General features: G+C 46.7%; 1 protein-coding gene across 3 annotated transcripts; it reads right to left on the bottom strand.

The window, feature by feature from the left end:
• Nucleotides 1-1,105: 1,105 nt before the first annotated feature.
• asap1a (ArfGAP with SH3 domain, ankyrin repeat and PH domain 1a) lies at nucleotides 1,106-25,627 on the bottom strand. Of its 3 annotated transcripts, none has more exons than XM_030364143.1 (31): nucleotides 25,365-25,627; nucleotides 25,028-25,113; nucleotides 23,883-24,009; nucleotides 22,086-22,158; nucleotides 21,725-21,870; nucleotides 20,354-20,428; nucleotides 19,988-20,037; nucleotides 19,240-19,369; nucleotides 18,705-18,790; nucleotides 17,712-17,787; nucleotides 16,508-16,594; nucleotides 15,979-15,987; nucleotides 14,994-15,094; nucleotides 14,762-14,831; nucleotides 14,505-14,592; nucleotides 13,721-13,769; nucleotides 12,485-12,657; nucleotides 12,215-12,348; nucleotides 11,540-11,631; nucleotides 10,507-10,693; nucleotides 10,023-10,108; nucleotides 9,724-9,839; nucleotides 9,435-9,502; nucleotides 9,026-9,133; nucleotides 8,499-8,736; nucleotides 6,876-7,040; nucleotides 6,566-6,662; nucleotides 6,354-6,418; nucleotides 5,725-6,152; nucleotides 4,608-4,730; nucleotides 1,106-4,110 (listed from the first exon to the last, which is right to left on the bottom strand). In XM_030364143.1, the coding sequence occupies exons 2-31, from the start codon at nucleotides 25,084-25,086 to the stop codon at nucleotides 4,036-4,038; spliced, it is 3,381 nt and encodes a 1,126-aa protein (XP_030220003.1). In that variant the 5' UTR covers nucleotides 25,087-25,113; nucleotides 25,365-25,627; the 3' UTR covers nucleotides 1,106-4,035. The 3 variants fall into 3 exon arrangements, with proteins under 3 accessions (XP_030220003.1, XP_030220004.1, XP_030220005.1); XM_030364144.1 differs by lacking the exon at nucleotides 25,365-25,627 and adding an exon at nucleotides 25,235-25,322; XM_030364145.1 differs by lacking the exon at nucleotides 15,979-15,987.

Below are 25,627 nucleotides of genomic sequence, written 5' to 3'. Positions count from 1 at the left end.
TAGACAATATTGTGGTTCCTTCTCTGACGCCACATATTATGTCGAGAAGTACATACATTGAAGATCAAATAATTGTATGTAAATACACATTTATTTTCTTAGGCCTTATACGTTGTCGACCTGCCCACTGCAGCATGCAGGCTTTTTTGGTTAAAACATGTAAGGCGTTTACAATATCTATAGTGTGAATGAATGTATAACCATGAAAAATGGTTGGTATGGATTTGCTTAATGACATAGCACGTAACAGCGTCTGTTTGCATATATGTATGACATACTTCTAAAATCACTTTTATGCTGTACTACCATCCTGAATTACTGTATGCAACCGATGCAAAAAGAACGGATTCTACCAACCACAACAAAATAGACTCCAAATACACCTTTATTGTTGGAGACTCAATTCCACCGGATGCTGCCTTGGCTCTAACGCACACGCGCTTCACAGTGCTCTATGAGCGTGAGTTGGAGAACGGGGAGAGGCAGCCCATAACTATAAAAGGAATTGATTTCTTGAGGAGGAAGTGACACTTATTGACAAACGAGCTGGCCTTAACCAAAGCAACAGTGCATTAGGAGTTTATATTTGACCCTTTTAGCCGCCGAATAGCGCAAAGACGGTCTCTAAGCAGCCCTTGCTGCCGGAGTAGTTCGTACTCTCTGTGATTGCCTCGAAGTCGGAGCCGTGCTCTCAACGCTACACATTTATGTAGCCCCAAGGCTCAGTTCTCGTTCAGCTTGGCACTGTCTTACTGCTCCTGTGCGGTGTCTACCGCTGACTGCACAAACATGTAGTTACATTTATAGTTGCAGAACACTGATTCATGTCAATTATATGCACTAATCATGTAATTAAATAGCATGTTAATTAATCTGTAAATTAATTCAAGACGACAGTGTTATTAAACTAGCACATTTATGCACGTTTGTTCCGTAATGCAGCTGATTGCATCCCTATTTTTTTGCATAGACGAAGCAATTGCTGTCCCAAAAAATCACCCCTCCCATCCCGCCTTCCACGATCTGTCTCTGGGTGTCGCCCCCCGAGGGACAGAGGGTAACCACATCACAGCTGGTTTTGAACTGCACAATGAGAGACGTAACAGACGATGTGTCATTCGTTCTTTTTATTGATCAGATCTGATATAACATTTAAACAGGAACAGTTATCACAGTATTATGAAGAATATCGGCTTCCTATGCGTCTGCGATAACGGGAAGGGGGGGCTGAACTCCAAGGAAGCGACTCTTTCGCGTCGTTACACTCTGCCAGCGGCCGGGGGCGCCAGAAGCCGTCCCCCATCCAGTCTTTCCAGTGATGTGCTTTGCGTTTTTCGTTTGGTCCTCGTTCTCCAGCCCGTCTCCATGGCGACGTTGCTGCGATGCGTGTCTTTCGTCGAAGCAGCGGAGGGCATGCACGGAATGACTTAAGAAACCGTTTAAAGAGCGGTAACTCCCCCCAGTAGACCCTTCTTTAGCTGCTTGCTATTCTAATGAGGTGTCTTTAAACCACCCCAGCCAGGCACAGCCGAATCCAACCTGGTGGTGTGGGATCGGAACCAAATGGGTTCATGGATACAGTCTTGTCTAGTAATCTACTTCTGATCGGGTTTGGGTCTGAACTGACTGCCATTGGTCTTGAGCCTCGATAAACTATGATCTGACCCCTGGGGCCCGAAAGCGGTTTGAGGTTTTTTTTCCTTCAACTTTAATAAATTATTTTTGACTATCGTTATTATAATTATTATAAATTATTTTATGTCTAAAAACATTCAAGGTAATCCAATAAAGATTATAGCACAAACAAATGATTGGTAACGAGATTCGATGGTGAGTAAAACAGCACATGCTGTGTGTCTTTTCATCAGTTAGTTATATAACTGCTTTTTCTGGATGGAGGTCGCTTGGAGCTCCTTCAGACTCTGCTGCGGTCTTGGGCCTTATATAATACAGTGCCTGGTCCCTTTGGGCTTGGTTCTTGTACAGCATCTTCGGACCTCTACTTGGTACACAAGTATTAGAAACCCTTATTTCAACCTGGAGATGAAACCATTCCACACACGACCCGTAGACCCGTAGGGCCATTCAAATATTCTGTTCTGTGATATCACCGTAGATATATAGTGAAGTGGTTCTCAATACAATGTAACGGATTATATCTTCAAGTCATGATCCTTCCTAGAGAGATGAGGTCACATCCACTCTGCACCAATGAAATAGTCTCTTCCTGGTCACATGACCAGCTTCGTCAGCCACAGCGGTCACTGCTCATTCAAACTATACACAACAACACCACATTTCTTTAGCAAACACACAACCACAACAGCAACCAAAGACGATGTGATGTCGGGTGTCCTGATTGGTCGATTTCTACGTCATTTCAAAGAGGGTCACGTTGTTTATTGGTGACTACTGGTTAAAGGGGGTGGGACTTAGGTGTGACATGGGGTAGGGGGGGTGCAGCAACACCATTCTTCTAGAATGACCCTGCACTTCTAAAAAACACAGACACTAACCCTACAACAACCCTAACTTAACCCTATGGACCACCCACTACCCCGACCTCTGCCCCAGCCCCCAATGTCTTCCAAGTCATTGAGGAAACACTTTTATGCAGCGTGCCTTAAGTGGATCGCTACCAAGTCAAGCACCAAGTAACACATAGGACCGAGCCCATAGGTAGCACTGATTCTGCCATCCAAGACCCCCTTCACAGGGGTGACAGAGACGGGTCACTAAGGAGCAGGTAGGGGTGAGACAGTACAGAGACGGGTCACTAAGGAGCAGGTAGGGGTTAGACAGTACAGAGACGGGTCATTATGGAGCAGGTAGGGGTTAGACAGTACAGGGACAGGTCATTAAGGAGCAGGTAGGGGTTAGACAGTACAGGGACAGGTCATTAAGGAACAGGTAGGGGTTAGACAGTACAGGGACAGGTCATTAAGGAGCAGGTTGGGGTTAGACAGTGAATACAGATACAGGTCATTAAGGAGCAGGTAGGGGTTAGACAGTGAATATACAGCGATCGGTCATTAAGGAGCATCTAGATGCTGGACAGTACGGAAACATGTCATGAAGGAGCAGGTAGGGGGTAGACAGCTTGCTCAAGGGGATTGAACAAAGAACCTTTCAGCTTGGATTCCAATAAACATATTGACGTTAAACACACCATACATCATACTACATATTAACTTAATGAAATCTACAGGAGTTATCGAGCATTGCCGTGACAACGGATTGTGTGCAGCGTTGCAGGGGACAGAATTTGCTCACAATGTTCTGTTATTCAAGATATAATACTGTCAGGCTACCCCCTCGTATTATGGGATGTGTAGAAGCAGAAGTCTGCTAGGAAGTACTATTGTGTTGGTAAAGTCCAGTGAAATCCAGTCAATTCCCTCTCACTCCTGCAGCGTAAACTCCAGCCCCATACTTGATTCATTTACTGCGGAACATGGAATAAATATCTTCCAGAAGCTACTCCAGGAAATTCTCCGGGGGGAGGGGGGTGTAGTGAGACATAGACATATATAATACTGTGGAGATCTAGATGGGTTCAACATACACACACACACCCACACACACCCACACACACACCCACACCCACACACACACCCACACCCACACCCACACGCAGACACACACACACACACACACACACACACACACACACACACACACACACACACACACACACACACACACACACACACACACACACACACACACACACACACACACACACACACACACTCTCTCTCCTTGCTATGTAAACAAGGCTGTACATGTACAGGTGGGGTATACGTCTGAACAGATAAGAGATGTCTTGGTAGCTATACATTAGCTATACAGTTACAGAGCCTCCCAGCCAGTGCAAGCATGCTGGGTTACTATGGGAACACACTGGCAGCCGGCTTCTTTTTTGCTACAGCAGCTATTTACACAGAACCGGGCCGGAACCGCCCAGGGCGGGGGGGGGGGGGGGGCGTCGGGGGCGGGGCTTGTGCTTTGGGGAGGCGACCACCGAGCTGGCTGTCATTCTGACAGGATGTGGACGAAGGAGAGGGGGAAGACGCCGCGGCGTTCCGGGTAGCCCTCGACGTGCCCGATCTGGAAGAGATTATTCCCATGATGCATTGCTTACACCTCGGCCCCCACCGATGTATAAGCCTGACTTTAACCACATCCTCAACTTCCCCCCTCACCTGAACATAAACACAAACATAAGCTTAATCTAGAAGAATATAATAAACATCATTATTGACAACATTACTTTACGCTTTACAATCCATGGAACTGTACACTCAAGTTTTCTAAATTCACACTCACTCAATAACTCTCGCACACACACTCACACACGGCGTGCGCATGCAAACACACATCAACACACGCTGTACCATATACGATATAATAACAAACATGTGCACCACCTTTAACATGTTTGTCTGTGTGTGTGCGTTCTTTCATCCGTGTGTGTTCCTTCGTCCGTGTGTGTGTGTGTGTGTGTGTGTGTGTGTGTGTGTGTGTGTGTGTGTGTGTGTGTGTGTGTGTGTGTGTGTGTGTGTGTGTGTGTGTGTGTATGTGTGTGCGTACGTCCTGGTACCTACCCACCACTCCTGGTCCTCCTCCCCTGTCACCACGATCACCTCCCCCTCGGCGAAGGTCAGCTCGTCGTCGTTGTCCGCCTGGCAGTCGTAGATGGTCTTCACGCGGCGCGTCTTGGCCTTGCCCTGCAGCCAGGGGGGGGGGGGGGGGCACCGTCACGTTACTATACTCCACGATAAGTCCTCCCACAAGTTAAAGCTTCTGTATTAACGAGCAAATTACAAAAAAGACACTGACCTTGTATTAAGTTAAAGGGTACAATATGCGCCTTTTGTGATTTCAAGATAGCTCCATTGTACATTTTGGGGAAAAAACGCTCTCCTACTTACCCCTCAATCTTTCTACTCCCTCCTCACCCCTCCATCTCCTAACTCCCTCCTCCTCACCCCTCAATCTCCCTACTCTCTCCTCCTCACCCCTCCATCTCCCTACTCCCTCCTCACCCCTCCATCTCCCTCCTCTCTCCTCCTCACCCTACTCTCTCCTCCTCACCCCTCCATCTCCCTACTCTCTCCTCACCCCTCCATCTCCATCCTCTCTCCTCCTCACCCCTCCATCTCCCTACTCTCTCCTCACCCCTCCATCTCCATCCTCTCTCCTCCTCACCCCTCCATCTCCCTACTCCCTCCTCACCCCTCCATCTCCCTACTCTCTCCTCACCCCTCCATCTCCATCCTCTCTCCTCCTCACCCCTCCATCTCCCTACTCTCTCCTCACCCCTCCATCTCCATCCTCTCTCCTCCTCACCCCTCCATCTCCCTACTCTCTCCTCCTCACCCCTCCATCTCCTTACTCTCTCGAAAGCCCTCCTGCTCCCTAATCTCTCTAATCCCCTCCCTCTCTCCAAGCCCCGCCCACCCTCTAGAAGCGAGGCCAACTAAACAAAATGTCCCATGAGATTTCTCTACGCTGCTGTAGAATCTGAGCAATTAGCCTGGATCGCTGTAGCCTTGAAGGGAGCATCTACCAGACACAGTGTGTAAGAGCCAAGTAGCACAGTGTACCTTTGATATTGTCCCATATTAAGATTCATTTCCGCTGTATTAAGTGAATGCATTCAGCAGCCCAAAATATCTGTGGCTTTAACGGTATCCATGGTAACAAGCGGCTCCATCTCACCGTGTTGAGTTTGCGTGGCAGAGGGATGGGCGTCTCCACGGCGTCCGACGTGGTTCCGTTGGTCTCCTGCTCCTCCGGCTCCCCCTGCTGAACAGACTTGCTGTCATTCCCGCCGGAGCTCGCCGTCTCCGTGGTAACGGCGGCGTGAGGGGGCGGGCCGGAGAGCCGGGGTCGCTGGGCCAGCTGGGGCTTGGGGGGCAGGTCCTTCAGTTGGGGTTTGGGCGGCAGGTCGGCCAGCGAGGGCTTCTCGGCCAATGGGAGTCTCTGCTGGGTTGAGTCGACGGGCGTGGGGGGGGGCTTCGGGGAGGCGTCGATGAAGGGCGGGGACTTCTGGGCGGGGTCGGAGGGCGAGGGGGAGGGCCTCTGGGTGGGCTGCGAGGACTTGTCCAACGAGGGGAGGTGGACTGTGTCGATCTTCCTTAGAGCCACTGGTACACCAGAGAGAGACGGAGAGAGAGAGAGAGAGAGAGAGAGAGAGAGAGAGAGAGAGAGAGAGAGAGAGAGAGAGAGAGAGAGAGAGAGAGAGAGAGAGAGAGAGAGAGAGAGAGAGAGAGATGGATTAACATTATGTAGTATATTGAGGAGTGAAAGAGAATGACAGATTAAGAGATAATGATAAGAGAGATTACCTTTCTGAGGTAGTTTGGGAAGAACCCGTGGTCCCAGAGTGGACTTTGTGTTGCTAGTGTTGGTGCTGTGACAGACAAAAGGTTAAAGGTCAAGTTTACATCACAGGCCTTAAAACAGTCTACCTCAAAGTCTCCTATTTCTCTGTTTAAAACTCTATATACTCTTCTGTGTGTGTTTGTGCATGCGTGCTTGTGTGTGTTTGTGTGTGTACCTTTGCTGCTGCTGGTGTCCCTCAAACTTGTTACCAGGTGAGCTTCTGCTTCCTGTCTGGGAGAAGTCACTTCCTGTTGAGGGAGTGAAGTCACATCCTGTGGAGGGACGAGAGACAACGTTAGTCACATATGGGGTCAAAGGTCAGAGGCTGTTTCTGTGTGTGTCTGTGTGTGAGTGTGAGCTCATCTTAAAAAAAGAAAGATCTTTTGAAGCTGCACACACACACACACACACACACACACACACACACACACACACACACACACACACACACACACACACACACACACACACACACACACACACACCCTTGCTGTGGTGACCTTGCATCACAGGGCTGGGGGGGTCGGACATAGTGCGCTTGTGTTCGGGTGGGGGTGGTGGAGGTCTCTTCTTGAGGGTGGAGCTTCCACCTGCTGTTCCACAGGGGGCGGAGTTAAGAGGCAGCGAGGTTGGGGGGTCAGCCGGGATACCTGGAGGGGGCAGGGCCATTTATTACAAACCCTATCTGTAACATATTTGCACATTATGATTAACATTTCATAGAGAGCATCCTGGGTAGCTGCATCACTGCCTGGTTCGGAAACTGCACCAAACTTGACCGCAAGAACCTGCAGCGAGTAGTGAGGACAGCTGAGAAGATCATCGGCGTCTCTCTCCCCTCCATCTCAGACATTTACACCACTCGCTGCATCCGCAAGGCAACCAGCATTGTGGATGACCCCTCCCACCCCTCACACAAATTCTTCTCCCCCCTTCCGTCTGGCAGAAGGTACCGGAGCCTCCGGTCTGCCACAACCAGACTACAGTACAGCTTCTTCCCCCAGGCCATCCGACTCCTCAACTCTAAGGGACAGATCTGATCATCTCTGTTACCCCTGGTTTATGCACTATTGCACTAATATGAATATATTGCTTTATATTCATATTTATTATATTCATATTTATATTCCCGCACTACTCAGACACATAGTCTTATTTATATTTATATTCCCGCACTACAAATTCCACACAGTCACTTTACTGGTTTGCAGTTATATGTAGCATGTTGTTGTTGTTGTTGTTGTTGTTGCTGATTTTCTTGTTATTATTGTCGCTCTATGTTGCACCTTATGTTCATGGGAAACGCTATTTCATTTCACTGTATACTGTGTATATGGCTGAAATGACAATAAATTATCTTGAATCTTGTATCTTGAATCTTGAACATTTAAGCTACTCTCATTCACGCAACTTTTAAACGTATCATTACTCTTTTGTACATTTATAACTTTCTTATCTTTATTTCTTAGTAAATGTTGTATTATCATCCTTTTTGTTATTGTACTATGAACATTGTGTTATAAATGTATTCTAACCATTTTGTTTTGAGGTATTATGACCATAGTGCCTTTACATGTATTATAACTAGAGCTGTCAAGCGATTAAAATATTTAATCGTGATTAATCACATTAATGTCATAGTTAACTCACGATTAATCGCGATTAATCACAAATTATTTTTCTATGCTAAATATCCCTTGATTTTTTTGTCCCATAATTCTTCTCATTTTAATTCTCTTATCAACATGGTGAATTGCATTGGCTTGCCTTGTGCAAATGATTTTTTATTGATAACAACATTGGCATATACTGATCAAAACAGGACGATACAAAAAAAGAGCCTATAGTGCAATTAAACGACTGCTTTGAACAAATGTCATTTGAACATAGCAGTCAGGCTACTGCTTCTTTGTTTTGAGCCAAAGAAAAAAAAAAAAAAAAAAAAAGTTTTTATTTTTTTGTTATAAAATAATTGCGTTAATCGCGCGATAATTTTTTTAACGCCGTTAAATTTGGTTTGCGTTAACGCCATTAATAACGCGTGTAACTGACAGCTCTAATTATAACCATTGTTATTTCATTATAATGGTGTGGTCCCCTGCTCATACCTTTCCCCAGGTTCCTGACGGGGGCCGGGGTCCCTGAGTCGGGCCCGGGGGAGGGAGGGTTGTCGGTGGAGCTGCTGAACACAGGGTTAGCGAAGGCGCCGTACGACAGCCGCTGCTTGTCCCGGTGGGGGGCAAAGCCTCCTGGGAGACCGAGTTTATCCTGTGAGGACCCGCTGGAGGAGAAGCTCTGACAGAAGCTCTGAGGGCGGGGGGAGCGGTCCTTCTTCACTGGACTACACTGAGGAATGATACACACCCCTTTAATACATAGACTCACACTCCACCTTTAATACATAGACTCACACTCCACCTTTAATACATATACTATATTACATAAACCATCTCTTCACTGGACTACACTGAGGAATGATACGTAGGAATAATACACACACACCCTTTAATACATAGACCTACACTCCATCTATAATCTATGTACCTTCATGAATTTTTTATACATACACCATTTATAATACATTGACTATATTACATCAACTATCTCTTCTTCATCAATCTGTCCCTCCCTCTACCTTGTCGTCCAGCTCGTCATCGCTGTCGTCCAGCTCCTCCATGCGGAGGTTCCAGTCAAACTCCACGTGGACGTGAGGATTAAACCTGCCAGAAGCAGCCTCCAGCAGCTAGAGAGACATGGGGCGGAGAGAGAGAGGTCAGAGAGAGAGACATAGGGGCAGAGAGAGAGAGAGAGAGAGAGAGAGAGAGAGAGAGAGAGAGAGAGAGAGAGAGAGAGAGAGAGAGAGAGAGAGAGAGAGAGGGAGAGAGGGAGAGAGAGAGAGAGAGAGAGAGAGAGAGAGAGAGAGAGAGAGAGAGACAAAGGGCAGAGATTGACATAGGTCAGAAAGAGAGACATGTAGATAAAGATAAGTGGTGACACAGCTGATTAGGGTGAGACGCTGATGGTTCGTTTGGGTGGGTACATACCGGTTCCTCACACTGGCCATTCCTCAGTCTCCTGGCAATGTCCAGAGCCGTCTCACCACTCTGATTGGCTGTTAGGAGAAAGGGGCAGTGAGTCCTCAATTCATTGTGACCATGTAATCATTCCAGTTCATTTGTAGATAAATACCATCGCTCCTGAAATCCATACCACTCAGACACGACTTGGACTAGTTCAAAACAGTCAAGCATAGCATGTTCTGATATAGCCTAGGGTAACATAGCAAAGCATAGCCTGGCCTAGCATATCATAGCCTAGCGTAGCATATCCTACCGATGTCAATGGCAGGTTTGCCCCTCAGTAGCAGCTTGACACACTGGTGTTTCTCATACAGACAGCAGTAGTGGAGCGCCGTGTTCCCGCTCTCCGTCTGGCGGTCCAGATTACCACTAGGGGGCGACACAAAGAGACACAGCATCACAGCTCCGCATCACAGGAACCGAAAGGACACGTCTGTGTGTCCTTCATAGGTAGGGGTGTTTAGAGGCCACAGCCTCTAAAAGCCTTTTTGTTTTAAAAAATAATTGAGGTCCTTCCATCGGAACAGACGCTTATTAAGAACCAGTAACTACCTGTTCTGGACCAGGAAGTCAACCAGGTGGAGGGAAGTGTGGTCCGAGGTCCTCACGCAGTAGTGAAGAACGGTCTCTCCAGACTCCTGAAACACACACAAAACACACACGGTGGAGGCCTCATCAAAACATGCTAGCGTCATCAAAACATGCTAGCAGCTTCTAACTGAATATGCTAAAACAACATGCTAACTGAATATGCTAACACAACATGCTCACTGAATATGCTAACACAACAGGGTCACTGAATCTGCTTACTGTTAAACCGAAACAATAAACAATAAACAATACAAGATGTACTCCCTCCTCACAGACCTGAAGGCCACGCCATTAAAAACGACAATCAGTTTGCAGTTTTTGTTTATCATCATTTGAAAGGACCCACTCGAATATGAGATGGTACATCTATGCATGAAATAAAGAATAAAGAAACCTAGTGATTGAATGGAACATGCTAACACAGCGTTAGCTACACCAGCCACACCTTCTCAGCGTCGGGCAGTGGCTCCAATAGCTCCGCCCCCTCTGCGTACAGCTTGATGAGTGACAGCAGGTCTCGAGAGCGTACCGCATCGTACACCTCCGCCACCCGGCCCGTCGCCATGGCAGCGGTACGCCTGGTGAACTTGTGGTCGATGTATTTGGCGTTGATGTACTCCCTCCTCACAGACCTGGGAAGGCCACGCCATTAAAAACGACAATCAGTTTGCAGTTTTTGTAGGAGGATCTGCGTTCTGAATATCTTGATAAGAACCTTCAACCAGAATGTTTTTATTTGAAATTAACGTTAAATGTTGGTGGATAAGGGCTTTGTTTATGTTGTCTATGCATTTGCTATGTCATTGTTATCGTCACGTAAGTCGGTTCCGGGGGGCATGTGTGAAAAGATGGATTTTGCGTTGTGTGTTTGCTAAAAAAGTGAAGACCAGAAATAGTTGCAACATTAACAACGATGCTGGTCAAAGTGATCTAATATTAGTTCAAGGGTTTGGATAAAGGGGTCCTTGAGCTGCTGTTCCGGGGCTGTACCGGGGCTGTGGGTTTAGGGGTTAGGACCCCTGAATGCCCAGCGAAAGGTTCTCAGGTTAACCCTAATGTGTTCAAGTGTCAGATTCTACACGCTTAAGAATTATGTAGAATCTATATTTGTTCCTTATGGTTACTAACTTGCTGGTTTCTCCTCCTATATTTGTTTCTTATAGGTTACTAACTTGCTGGTTTCTCTTCCTATATTTGTTCCTTATGGTTACTAACTTGCTGGTTTCTCCTCCTATATTTGTTCCTTATGGTTACTAACTTGCTGGTTTCTCCTCCTATATTTGTTTCTTATAGGTTACTAACTTGCTGGTTTCCCCTCCTTTACTTGTTGCTGATTGGTTACTTACTTGCTGGTTTCCCCTCCTTTACTTGTTGCTGATTTGTTACTAACTTGCTGGTTTCCCCTCCTTTACTTGTTGCTGATTGGTTACTAACTTGCTGGTTTCCCCTCCTTTACTTGTTGCTGATTGGTTACTCACATGTCGCTGGACGGGCTGGGCTTAGCGGATGCCGAGGGAAGGTTTCCTTCCAGGATCTCATTAAAACTACTGTTCCCAACATTCTTAGCAACCTGCGATGAAGATGATTTAGAAAGAAGAAAACATTATTATAGATTAATAAAGCGATTTTCCTGCATCAACCCTTTGTTGAATTTGACATTCAAAACATTGTAAACAATTTGGTAATGACATTGAGATACAGTTTGACAGACACAGACAGGCCGAGGGCGACAGACAGAGAAACACAGGTTAATATAGAGACACACAAACAGTGTGAAACACACAGATAAACAATAGAGACATGCATGCAGACAGACAAATAAACAAAGAAACAAACAGACGGATAGACAGACAAACAGAATCGACATGTGAACAGAAAGACAGGGAGACAGACGGACGAGGACACAGATAGGTGAACGGGCAGACAGACGGACGAGGACACAGACAGGTGAACGGGCAGACGCCCCGTCTGTCGGACAGGTAGACAGACGGACGAGGACACAGACAGGTGAACGGGCAGACGCCCCATCAGTCAGACAGGGAGACAGGCGGACGAGGACACAGACAGGTGAACAGGCAGACAGACGGACGAGGACACAGACAGGTGAACGGGCAGACGCCCCGTCAGTCAGACAGGGAGACAGACGGACGTACCAGCAGCTCAGAGGTGCCCAGCTTGTCCAGCTCCAGGGACTGGATCCGGGACACGTGGACGCCCATCTCCCTGTGGATGCCCGAGCACTCGATGCAGGTAACCACCCCCAGGTTGGTGGAGATCCAGCGGGGGTCTGCAACAACAGGGGGAAGAAGCTCACCCATCGCTCACACTCCCGCTCCCCGCCGGCGGTCAGTCCCTTCCCGGCGTTGACCATTCGGTCTTCTTCACGGTAAAACACGGCTCATGGTGTCCTGGTGCGGTCCTACCTGCCGCTCCACAGTCACAGCAGGAGTCGTTCCCGGGCATCCTGAGCACCTCCTCGATGACGCTCCGGGTCAGCTCCTCCATGGAGCTGTCCCCCGCCGTGCTCTGAGCTCCTCCCCCCTGGAACGCCACGTTCAGCGCCTCCTCCTTACTGTTGGTCAGCACCGAGATCCAACTGGAGAGGGGGGGAGGGAGGGAGGGAGGAGGGAGGGAGGGAGAGAGGGAGGGAGGGAGAGAGGGCGGAGGGAGGGAGGGAGGGAGGGAGGGAGGGAGGGAGAGAGGGCGGAGGGAGGGAGGGAGGGAGGGAGGGAGGGAGGAGGGAGGGAGGGAGAGAGGGAGGGAGGGAGGGAGGGGGGAGAGAGGGCGGAGGGAGGGAGGGAGGGAGGGAGGGAGGGAGGGAGGGGGGGAGGGAGGGAGGGAGAGAGGGCGGAGGGAGAGAGGGAGGGAGGGAGAGAGGGAGGGAGGGAGAGAGGGCGGAGGGAGGGAGGGAGGGAGGGAGGGAGGGAGGGGGGAGAGAGGGCGGAGGGAGGGAGGGAGGGAGGGAGGGAGGGAGGGAGGGGGGGAGGGAGGGAGGGAGAGAGGGCGGAGGGAGAGAGGGAGGGAGAGGGAGAGAGGGAGGGCGGAGGGAGGGAGGTAGTGAGGGAGGGAGGGAGGGAGGGAGGGAGGGAGAGAGGGCGGAGGGAGGTAGGGAGGGAGGGAGGGAGGGAGGGAGGGAGGGAGGGAGGGAGGGCGGAGGGAGGGAGGGAGGGAGGGAGGGAGAGGGAGAGAGGGAGGGCGGAGGGAGGGAGGGAGAGAGGGAGGGAGGGAGGGAGAGGGAGGGAGGGAGGGAGGGAGGGAGGGAGGGAGAGAGGGCGGAGGGAGGGAGGGAGGGAGGGAGGGAGGGAGGGAGAGGGAGAGAGAGAGGGAGAATATGGGAGAAACGGAAGGAGGAAGGGAGGGAGGGAGGAAAAGACGGGGGGAGGGAAATACGGAAGGAGGGACAGAGAGAGGGGGGAGGGAGGGAAAGATGGAGGGTGGGAGGGACAGAGGGAGGGAGGGAGGAAGACAGACAAACAGACAGGCAGACAGACAGGACGACACAGAGAGACAGAGATTGACAGACAAAGAGACCGACAGAGAGACATAGCGACAGACAGAGAGACATAGCAGGGAGTAGTGATTAGATTTGTGTTGAATGTCACTGTGTTCCATCCACATGACAAATCCCGAGTAGGACTGTGAGCGAGGACACGTCTTACATGACAAACTCCTGCTCATCCTCCGCCTGGAAGTGGTACGTTCTGTTATCTGGAACAACGGGAACAAAACAAGACTTATAGCTCAGTCGCTTATAGACAGTATTATTTAACTAATCACTCAACTATTGGGAGGCATTGGGGAGTTAACAGATGATTAGTATTCAGTTAGCTAGCTAAAACCTAATTTATAGTCGCCTTGAATGAACTGCTTGCACCGGCGTGAGCACTGTTCATACAGTGTTTTCTGTGTGCGTCGCACACCTCTGAAAATGTTATGGTTCACAAACAGAGTGCACAAATTGACAAGCAACAGCAAAAAGCCGATTTTAAAGGCAGTGGCTGTGTGGACCATGGACTGCAGTTGAGATTATAAATCTCCCTTAAAGCTACGGGTATCACGACAGCAATCATTTAATTAAATGTTCTAAAAGAATACAAATAAATATCAGCTATCTGTGGATGTCCCAGGCCTTGTAATAACCCCGGCCAATCCGTTTTTTCGGCCGCAATGAAATAATTGGATGGCCCATCTGTCTGTCTACCTAGCTACCTGGCTACCTGCGTGCACTCTGCCCGTGCACTTGTTGCACATGACCGGAGCTGACTCTGGTTGGTTTCCTACTCCAGCTTAAAGGAAGGCTGGTTTCCTACTATTGCCTACCCTAGCTTTAAGGAATGCAGATTTCCTACTATATTGCCTACCCTAGCTTTAAGGAAGGCTGGTTTCCCACTCTATTTCCTACCCTAGCTTTAAGGAAGGAATGAATGCACGCAGCCTACTCACAGGAAATGAGGTCAAAGCATTTTTTGTCATCCCCGCCTGGTTTCACCTGACAGGTCAACAGGTTCAGTCTTACAGGCTGCCTGTTAGACTGAAGGACAGAGACAGAGAGATAGACACAGACACACACACACACACACACGCATACATAAGAATCCCCACCAGTTACTGTCTGCATCAAGAGTATTATGCAAAAAGGACAACAAATCGTTATAGTCTTGAAAGCAAGAGCGTTGCATTGTGGGCGATGTAGTTCTTACTGTTGCGTGGGAGATGGTAAGGATCCCACTCTTGACGGAGCACTTCCTCCTCTGCCAGACCTTTCTTATCCTAGGGTGGGGAAACAAGCTATGAGTCACATTGTGTGTGTGTGTGTGTGTGTGTGTGTGTGTGTGTGTGTGTGTGTGTGTGTGTGTGTGTGTGTGTGTGTGTGTGTGTGTGTGTGTGTGTGTGTGTGTGTGTGTGTGTGTGTGTGTGTGTATACAGGCCTACCCATCACTTTTCTTTAAGAGGTAGCCTTTCTTCTCACAGCCAAACTCCTTGTTCCCCTGAAGCTGGTGCATGCTGTACCCAGCCTGTCTGCTCTGGGAGTCCTACACACACACACGCATAAGCACGCACACACCAACACACACACAGCCAAAGAAACGAGCATGCACATACGCACAAGCACGCAAACACACACAAGAACACACACAAACCAACACACTATATTGTAGCCACAAAATAATTGTTTTTTTTAGGAAACGTGAATGAAAAGTATGCTTCAAATGCAGTGCTGTGCTATGGGAACTCATCATATGGAATACATGATACAATAATGCATTGATTAGTATTATCTGAAGGGCACAGTACCGTAGAAGCAGAGAGAGCAGCGACGACAAACTGTCACAGAGGCAAGGCGATACGTAACCATGACAACCACATGCTCAACCAATCACACGGCACAGCCATGCACAGTAGCAGGGTAATTTAAAACACCTTAACACCTTACATTCAAAGTAGTGACAAACAGTATATTGGCATTACTTCAGCAAGAATATATTACAATATGAATGTGTGTTCACTATTGCAACAAACATGTACATAAATAACACATACACGCGCACACACACACACAAAGCATGCTATAAGCATCAGCACTGTGTGTCAAATGACGTGTACAACGGCAACATAAACACACGCAGCATTCATTTAAGTGTTGTTTTTACCAAATGCAGGTTGACCTCAAGCTAGTTTTTTAACAAATAATTTCTGTCAAAGCAAACAGGAGGACTTTTAGCTCAAAAAGTAAGTAATTAACAGTCCTGTTCAACAACAATCCCTCTGCAGGTGTGCTCATTTGACAACACATTTAGTGCATTTACATCTTCAACACATCCACCAGCGGGAAGCGGCAAGCTCCATGCAACATACAACACCAACGGTCGCCAACAGGCTAACAACAAGCTGATGAAGTCCATCCTTAAAGACTTACTCTCCTCGACTACAGTCCCAGACAGCAGAGAGAGAGAGACAGACAGACAGACAGACAGAGAGACAGACAGAGAGAGAGACAGACAGACAGACAGACAGAGAGAGAGACGGACAGAGAGACAGACAGACAGAGAGGCAGACATGCAGGCATAATGTCAGCCATAGAAAATGCATCACTTCCACTGCTGTTTCCACTGTAAGAACCTTCCTTCTCATGAATGGCCGCTGTGTATCCAGTTCTGATAACACATCCACCCCCCTTCCCACACACACACGTCTTGGGGTAATTTGAGGTATCTTGGGTTATCCCAGGTTATCTTGAGTATCCTAGGGTACACTGTTTTATTTTGGGGTATCCTGGAATACACCCGGGTATTTGGGGTATCCTAGTGTGTCCTGGGGTACACCTGGGTATTTGGAGGTATCCGGGGGTCCACCTGGGTATTTGGGGGTGTCCGGGGGTACACCTGGTTATTTGGAGGTATCCGGGGGTACACCTGGGTATTTGGGGGTGTCCAGGGATGTCCTACCTCCTTCTGCTCCAGCTGCAGGGAGTCCTTGATGAGTTCCCTGAGCGCGGTCAGCTGCTTCTTCTCCTCGTCTTGACTCTGCTTTATCTGGGGATGGAGCGGATCAGACATGAAGCTACACCTTGCTACTCCACCTTCTCCTCCAGCTCTACCTTCTGTTAGGACACACTTTCTCCTCCACCTTCTGTTAGGACACACTTTCTCCTCCACCTTCTGTTAAGACACACCTTCTCCTCGACCTCTACCTTCTGTTAAGACACATCTTCTCTTGCACTACCATTCTGTTGATATACAAACCTTACTTCGTAATCCCTTATTGTTATCGCTTATTGAAAAAGTTTACCCATTTTTTTGTTTTCCTCTTTAAAACAGTTACATTCAAAACCTGATATGCAAAAAGAAGGAATGAAATACAAGGTTTATATAAAGGTAAACCGTAGCAGTATTCAGACTAAATATTTTGCAGCAAATTTGACTCGCAACAAAATCCTTGTTGTTGTTTAAAGTAGATGAGGGGACTCTTTATGGATTTCTTCCCACTGTAAGTCTAGCAAGGCAAATGGAAACGGAATCCATAATTAATACCAACCTTCCAGGAAGTCACCCATCACTTCCAAGCCATTCCTAAGATAGATGGGTGTTCCTTCTCAACGATTTCACCTTTTTCAAAAAAAAATTCCCAATCTTATCATACCAAACGTTGGCCATGAAGACATTTCAAAAAGTCTAGCAGTGTTGAAAACAAAAAGTTGTGTAGAAATGTTTCAATTTGGCAGAGTTTGATTTGGTATCGTTATTAGTTCTGTTCAACTCCTCTCCAGCTATCATGTATCAGGGACATCGCGTCCCAAGACCACCGAGTCCCCGGCTTTATGCCAGCGCAGCACGCCTGCACCACAGACAGACATGCAGACAGACAGACAGACAGAGACAGACAGCAGGCCTGCCCCAGACAGACAGACAGACAGACAGACAGACAGACAGAGCAGGCCTGCACTAGGGGGAATGTCCTACACTAGTGGTTCCCAGACATTTTTGCAGGGTTGAGCCTCTAAACAACTGTCAAGGTCAACTGAGCACCCGCAGTGATATGGGAACAACTAATGCTAACCCGAATATACAGTATTTAATAACAGAACTGCATTTAAAAATATAAGAACCAGGGATTTAAATTGACTGTTTGCAATAAGAGATTGACGCTTACGTTGGACAGATCGGTTGCCAGTTTCTCAATGTACTGCTTCAACTTATCAGCCGTCTTCAGACCATCCTGGAAAAAACTATAGAGACAAGAAGACAAGAATGAGATGCAGAATAGAACAGTATAGAGCATAGAATATCACATATGACATATATAAGTTACGTGAATCTAGATACTTTTCTTTGTTTTCAATCCAGATGAACGTTGCAATTTGTTTACATTCACATCTTCTGCCGTCGAGGAGCTCGTATCTCATATCTCAACATGTTTAGATCCCTTGTGTGCTTGGACATGAAATAAGACTAATCGTCCAAAATATTAAATGAGCGGTTAGCCATCGGAGGTCCGCATAGCTTACTATGTCTTAGTTGCAAAATGCTGCATTATGGAAATAACTACTTTCTGAAACCCAGACTATTTTCGAATATATGCAAGGACTACTTTTGCACTTGAAAATCGAGTATAAGATTCCTCTACATATTGATGACAAATTAAGGCTGATGTGTTTTCAAGTTAGGCTCTTTAAAGCTAGGCAAGGGAATTTTGAGAAACCAGCAATAGTAATCATGATTTTAAAAGTATCCAACTGAAAGAATCCCACCCCTCCCTTCAGGCATACCTCCAAAGCACTCCCCCAAAACACATGACTAGCTTGCTGGCTTCAGCATTGGTCTACCTAGCCTTGTGGAAGACTCCGGTCATGCCTAATGAGCACACGGGCAGAGCATGCGCAGAAAGCAGAGCCGGTAGTGAGACAGACTGGGGCAGAATGAAAGGATTGGACTGACTTAATACAAGCCTGCGACAACCACAGAGACCGGAATCTTTCTTATTTTTTTCAGAGCATTTGATGAACTGATTGCTTTCATGATGTAAAGATAATTTAACAAATATAACAAAAAATGCCTACTAAATAAAATGCATAGACCAGCAGTGGCCGTAAAGCAGCTCCAACGGCTGGAAGTGTGTCGGATTGGTGCTAGATGTGGTTCTTACTTGCACTGAGCGTGGTAATACTTGATGAGGTTCTGCAGCAGGTCCACCCCCTTTTTGGTTTTGATCTCATTCACCTTGATGAGGTACTGTTAGACGGAGAAACAAGTACAGGTCTCACTACACACACCAGCTAGCATCATGTAGCTAAGCTAGGGCTAACCCCCTGCAGCTACCATCATGTAGCTGACATACACCTTAATATAATTTGGCTAAGATACAGGTAAATATCATAAATCCAACATCATGTAGCTAAGGTACAGTTAAATATCATATAGTTCAGATCATGTAGTTAATATACAGCTACATATCAGATCGCTCAAATCCTGCAGCCAAAATACAGCTCATATCATATACCAGTAGCTAACAGCTATAACTTCAAAATGACAGACATATATACGGTCAGACAGACAGACAGACATGCAGACAGACATGAAGACAGACACAAAGACAAAGACAGGCATAGACACACAGACACACAGAAAGAAAGAAAGACAAACAGACACAGACATATTGACAGAAAGACAGGCAGACAGACCTCACACATCTGCAGTTGGAACAGTCTCCTCTCCTTCTCCATCTCCTCAGCGATCTCGGCTCCGGTGATCTCTGTACGGATCATACCATGCTGCTTAGCATGTTCCCTCTTCTCCTTCTCTATCTTAGAGCTGAGGGACAGACAGACAGACAGACAGACAGACAGACAGACAGACAGACAGACAGACAGACAGACAGACAGACAGACAGACAGAAAGACCAGCAGGTACACAGACAGACAGACGGACCAGCAGGTACACAGACAGATGGGAACACCAATCAGCCGACACACAGACAGGCAGGCAGGTGGACAGACCAACAGACAGAGAGAGGGGCACAGAGATAGACAGACAGAGAGATAGAGAAACAGAGAGATAGACAGAGAGATAGACAAACAGCACAGCAGATAGACAGACAGGAAGATAGAGAGACAGACAAGGCCGACAGTGCAGACAAACCAAGCCCAACCAGCAGACAGACAGATGGAAAGACCAATCAGCAGACAGACACACAGGGAGACAGAGAGAGAGAGAGGCGGGGGACAGAGGGACAGACAGTCAGTCAGACAGACAGACAGACAGACAGACAGACAGACAGACAGACAGACAGACAGACAGGCAAACAGGCAGACAGACAGACAGACAGACAGACAGACAGACAGATAAAAATATGTTACATTAGCACATGGTCACCGCTCAACCAGAAATAACAAAGCTGCTTCACAAACAAAAAGTAAACAGACAACGTACAACTTGGTCTCATAGTCCTTCCAGGCCTTGTCAAAGGGTTTCTTGATGTCCTGGAGACCAGAAAGTAAAATGTTACTATCTGCGTTCCACTTGTGTTGACAAAAGTGGATTGAATACACCTTATTGGACATTATCTTACTTTAAATTAATAATCAAATCTAAAATAATCTATCCCCACAACTCCACATTTTACAGTAAAGGCTTTGCAGAGCAAAATTTAAGAGATGAGTAACAGTTGTACCTAGTCCGACATAATCTAACGTGAGATAATGTAATCTAATGTGATACAATCGAATGCGATATAATCTAATGGGATATCCTCTAATATGATATCATCTAATGTGATATAATCCAGGATGCTCTTACCCCTTTCACACCCTTCAGGTCTCCCTTCAACAGAGAATCCAAGGAGAAGACGACATTATGACTGAGACTCTGCAGCTACAGGGGAGAGGGGAGGAGGACATAAGGGAGGAGGAGAGGAGAGGGGAGGAGGGGAGAGGAGAGCAGAGGAGAGAGAAGGGGTGGTAGAGAGTGGGGAGGAGAGGAGAGGGGATGGTAGGGAGAGAAGATGGGAGGAGAGAACGGGATATAATAGGAGAGAAGAGATAGGAGAAGATAAAAGACCATTTATAAATTATTAATAAACAAGTGACTTTTTAGCTTTTGTGAAAAACAGGCCTAATGGCAGAGATGGACTAAAAGATAGATTTTACACTATATTAAATACATTAGTCCTTTGTCCAACTACAATCAATACATTTAATGGTGAGGAAAAGCACTATCTGCACAGGATGCAGAAGCTGGGGCACTCAGGTGTAGGATAAGGTCAATGCTGCAATCTTTCATAAAGCATATATAATACATATAATGGCATTTTTTATATGGGAGAGTGGTGTCAGATGAGCCAGTGGGTAAGTTGACCCAGCCCCTGTATTTAGGCAACTGTACACATTTGTTGTCATTGACCATCAATTCAGGAAGCACACATAATTTATATCTGGCTGTGATAGAATCTGTGATAGATGGTACATGGCAAAGTTGCAAGTACGTTTTTTTCACAATGCTTGTCAAAGTAGGTTTTTAACATATTAGGTATAATGACTGCTATGTCAAAGCAAATGTATCCACACGTAAAAATATATGTGATACATGTTGGTGATTTTGCCAAGATATAAAACCATGGGAATTATTTAGCCAGAATTTTTAATCTAGGCAGCTGTTACATGAAACAAATAAATACGACTATTTGGAGATGGAAAATGCATTCAACTTGAAAGAATAAATTGATCCATTTACCATAATTTCACAGACCTATGTAATAGATGTATTGTTATCATTTTAATTGACAGGGGACATTCTGAATTAAAGGTAGATATCTTCATTTGACTTCTGTCTTATTTTTCCTTGCCTAGAGGACAACATGAGTAGAAATTGGCTCATCTTACCCCACACGCCCTATAGGGTAATTCAGAACTGATTTGAGAGCAGGATTCAGGCTTGATTCCCATCCCGTGCGTGTGTGCGCGTGTGTGTGCGGGTTTGATTAAGCATACGTACATGTGCAAAACCGGGAATGAAACATGTTCTTGACACTTGGTTTATATGATGTCATATTACATAAGTCATTATGCGATCTTTGTTCCATCTTGGTGCTAAACGCTATCTGGGCGTTACCCCATCCCGCTAACATTTAGAACCAAGATGGCCGCTTAGAACCAGAGGAGGGGGACACACCAGGTTTTTGAGGAGCACTGACAGCTCCTTGATGAGGCCTGAGAAGGTGATGAAGGCGGTCCCCAGGTCAACATTGTCCCGGCTCATGAAGTTCCCGCCGAACTTATCCAGAGCCTGGCTGTAGTTCTCCTCGTTCTGGATGTGGTCTGCGTGGAAACAACACGCAAACAAGAGACATTAGCCCCGATGTTAGGAGAAAGAAAGACACTGGAATTGGACAGGGCATGTTAGTGCTACTGGTGAAGAAAAACATGTTGACGGCATCCTAGCTCAAACACTTAGAAGACAAATGTAGATTGCACTGACACATACAACAAATGTGTCTCACAATACTGAAGCAATAGGGAATGATGAGTAGTACCTTGGCCAGAGTTGTAGACAGCTTTCACTGACTTCTTGACCTTCTGTAGGGCAGTGCGGTCCTGGTCTAAAGCCTAACGCAAGGAGAGAGACAGAGAGAGAGACAGAGAGATCCCAGTCCGGTTTAGGGTTCAAACCCAAACAACTGATAGATAATATGCAGATTGTTGTTGTAATGTCACAGTTAGTCTCAAAGCCCTTTATCACAGTTAGTCTCAAAGCCCTATATCACAATTAGTCTTAAAGCCCTATATCACAGTTAGTCTCAAATATCTTTATCACAGTTAGTCCCAAAGCCCTTTGTCACAGTTAGTCTCAAAGCCCTACATCACAGTTAGTCTTAAAGCCCTATATCACAGTTAGTCTCAAATATCTTTATCACAGTTAGTCCCAAAGCCCTTTGTCAAAGTTAGAGTCTCAAAGCCATTTATCACAGTGTTACAGCCTCAAAGACCTTTACCACAGTTAGTATGTCCTTTATCACATTTATATGGCCTTGTATCACAGTTAGTAGTATGTCCTTCATCAGAGCAAAAGTCTCAAATACCTGTATCACAATAAGTAGGACTTTATACCAGTTATAGTCTGTAAAACTCCCAAACACACAGCAAGAAAAGGAAGACAACATTAGATGATAATATCAGAGGGGCTTTCTAGAATGACTAGACTTGTAAGATGGACATAATGTGAAAGTTTAACAAGCAAAGGAGACGGCAATGAGACAGAACAGCAGGAAGAAGGGAGAAACCAGGACAAGGCAGGAGGACCCAGATAGACATTTATAGCATCTGTCTTCGAGCCACGGTGGTTTTGGGCCAGACGCGGTCTGTATAGCATGGACTGCAGTAATTAAGATGTTACTGGGCAGGAAAAAACACCAGAATAAACTCAACAACAATGCGTCCTTGAGCCTCGTAAACAGATCAATGCCCCGCCACACACCGATCATCACTTGAGTTGTTCTCACCCAACCAACTGACTTTGGCTCCATTCAGGTCAGTCTTCCCAAATAGAAACACAAAATAGGAATTTCACTGTGATAGCATCAGGTGGCGTTTCAGGATTCTAATAATGTTCAGAAAATAAGACACCTGCTGACATCAGGTGAAAGACGCTTCCACTTAGCACCAGATAGCTTACTGGTGACCCTCAAAGGCAAAGCAACACCTTTATCTTTTCCCGTCATGCATCTGCAGCTCCTATAAAGTCAGATGTCTGACCGCACTGAGATGTGGCTCTCAAGTCCAAAGCAATAAAGACCCCGAACTCTACAGGTCTCCGTATCAAACCAAATGTGTGACTGACACCCCCGAAACCCACAAGCAAAACCGCCGAGAATTTGCCCACAATTAAGACTTATTAGACTTATTTAAACCTCATACCTGATTAGTTATAAACAGACTATAGTTCCAGCTTATGTGAAGCTGTAGTCAATATAAAGTAACTATAATTTATATTGTACACCGAGGCGAACTGAACATAGATCAAATCATCTTGTACGGATATGAGGAAGAGCGGCCTGCAGAGCAGCATCCCAGCCTCAGCCTCCCAGCACAACAATAGACCAACGGACTGGAACTAGCCCGTATCTCCAATGCCTCTTCGTGGAAAGATGCGATGTGCAGTCTGAGATCGATAGGCCCAGGGACCTTTACCGCAGACCGCTATCACACCACAGGGAGAGGTCATAGAAACATCCTCTCAATGTCGAGGAACAGCTAGTAATTCAATTTAACCTGGTTTTTTTTGTGGTCTTTCGTCGGCGCCGGTGACTAAAAACAAGACAGGCGGGCCTCACCTCCTCCAACACGGTGACGGTGTTTCTGCAGCTCTGCAGGCGTGTGGTGAAGCTGGACGTGGTGGGGGAATTGTAGTCCTCTGTGGTCTCCGACAGGAACTCGCATACCGAGATCTGATCCGGCATCCTTCAACGGCGGAGTTGGTCCCGGGCGGGAGGAGAGAAAACCGGTGGAAGATAGCGGTCGGGGAGATAGCGGATTGCATATATCACATGAAACTGAGAAAAAAGCAGAGATCGGCTGGGCCAGAGGTGTGTGTTTCGGGGCAAAAGGCGGCCAGTGACAGCAGTCAAAATAGCTGAATTCCTACGAGTCCGCCCTTCTCTGTGCGCTAATTACGCTCTCAGCTGTAAAAACAACGGTTCGGTTGTCTCCAAACGGTGCGGACCGGAGATAAATGTCCTCATCGCGTCGCCAGGGCGGACGTGCAATTATCTATGGCTCGACGGGTGAAACGGTACAAAACCAGGCGAAGTGTTTTTGTAAGTGATGATTCAGCCGCTGTGCCGCCTTCCCTCTCTGCCTATCCCCCTAGTGTCTTCTTCTCCTCCGGCTGTCTGCTGCTCGCACACACACACGCACGCACGCTCTTCTTTGCGCAGACGAGGGGAGAAACAAGGCCGTGCGCATGCGTCCGTCCCCCCGTCCCCCCTCCTCTCTGGAGAATCCATAAAGGATATGCTGCAGCCCATCCATTCCGTTATTCCGTCAATAGAAAGTGTAGAGGATTTAAAGGAATCTGCGTCCGCTTTGTGTTTGTTTGGTTCAACGACAAAAAGCTGTATTTTTTTAATGGAATTAGAACCCGTATGCAATTTGCTATGATATCTGAGCTATTTAAATATGCTAACGTCATTAATGAAAAGAAAGAGAATGCATTAATTAATGTGAAACAGGTTACCGATGACGTCACGTTTCGATTACATTAACGGTGATATCGCCTATACGTTACAACAGCGTGGCCTACTGGTGGTGTTTGGTATTGTATTCCGAACCCTTTTTATCTTAGGGGAAGGTTATAAGTGGGACGTACATGGTTTGCCTATTTATGTATTGGGTATGTAACATACAGTTTAATCATCTGTGTGTATCAATAGTGAGAGGTTTGTGGAATTCAAATGCCTTAACGGCGTTATTAACTTACCGGCTCAAGAGGGAGTCCCGGGAGGGGAAGCTGGAGAGTCGGGAAGAAGAAGCTCTCATCTCGGCATATTGGCTCACTTTCAGTCCCTGAAATGTCCAGTAGGGGGGAAATCTTCAAACACCACATAATTGGGTAACAAATTATAATCAAAAGAGGAGTTTATTGTGACAATAGGAGTCGACTCAATGATAAAACATATCACTATACCTATACCAAGGTTATTACATCCGTTAGGTCTAGATGGCAAATCTGTCCGAGTCCAGACCCAAAGGAATAAAACAGCAGCGATTTACCACAGGGAAAATTGTGTGGAAAAGGCAAGCCACGCCCAACTCACCAAATAAAGCGCGTTGCTGCAACTGGACCGCTACTTTTTAGACGTTAAACCTTAACTGAGCTGAAGTCGTTTTAGACCAGGTGTCCTTGACTTTTTGTATCCGAAACTCCTGCATCTTCAGAGTCATTAAGACCTACATTGCGGCAGCGACTGCCAGTCTTGTTGGCAGTGTGGGCCTTTCATACACGGCTGTATAGGTACAATCTGACCGCGAGAATGGGGGAGGCTGTTCTGGATCTGAGCAGCACGAATCGTCTCAGGGT

The sequence above is a fragment of the Gadus morhua genome, chromosome 8 (assembly GCF_902167405.1).
Source record: "Gadus morhua chromosome 8, gadMor3.0, whole genome shotgun sequence".
NCBI lineage: Eukaryota > Metazoa > Chordata > Actinopteri > Gadiformes > Gadidae > Gadus > Gadus morhua.
Note: the sequence above shows the minus strand (reverse complement) of the source record. Positions and strands in the feature narration are given on the sequence as shown.

Coding starts and splice junctions, on each gene's coding strand:
- asap1a (XM_030364143.1), bottom strand. CDS start 25,086: ATGAGAGCTTCTTCTTCCCGACTCTCCAGCTTCCCCTCCCGGGACTCC. Junction 22,159..23,882: donor CCGTCACCGTGTTGGAGGAG/GTGAGGCCCGCC, acceptor TCCTTGCGTTAG/GCTTTAGACCAGGACCGCAC. Junction 6,663..6,875: donor GCAAGGTCACCACAGCAAGG/GTGTGTGTGTGT, acceptor GTCCCTCCACAG/GATGTGACTTCACTCCCTCA.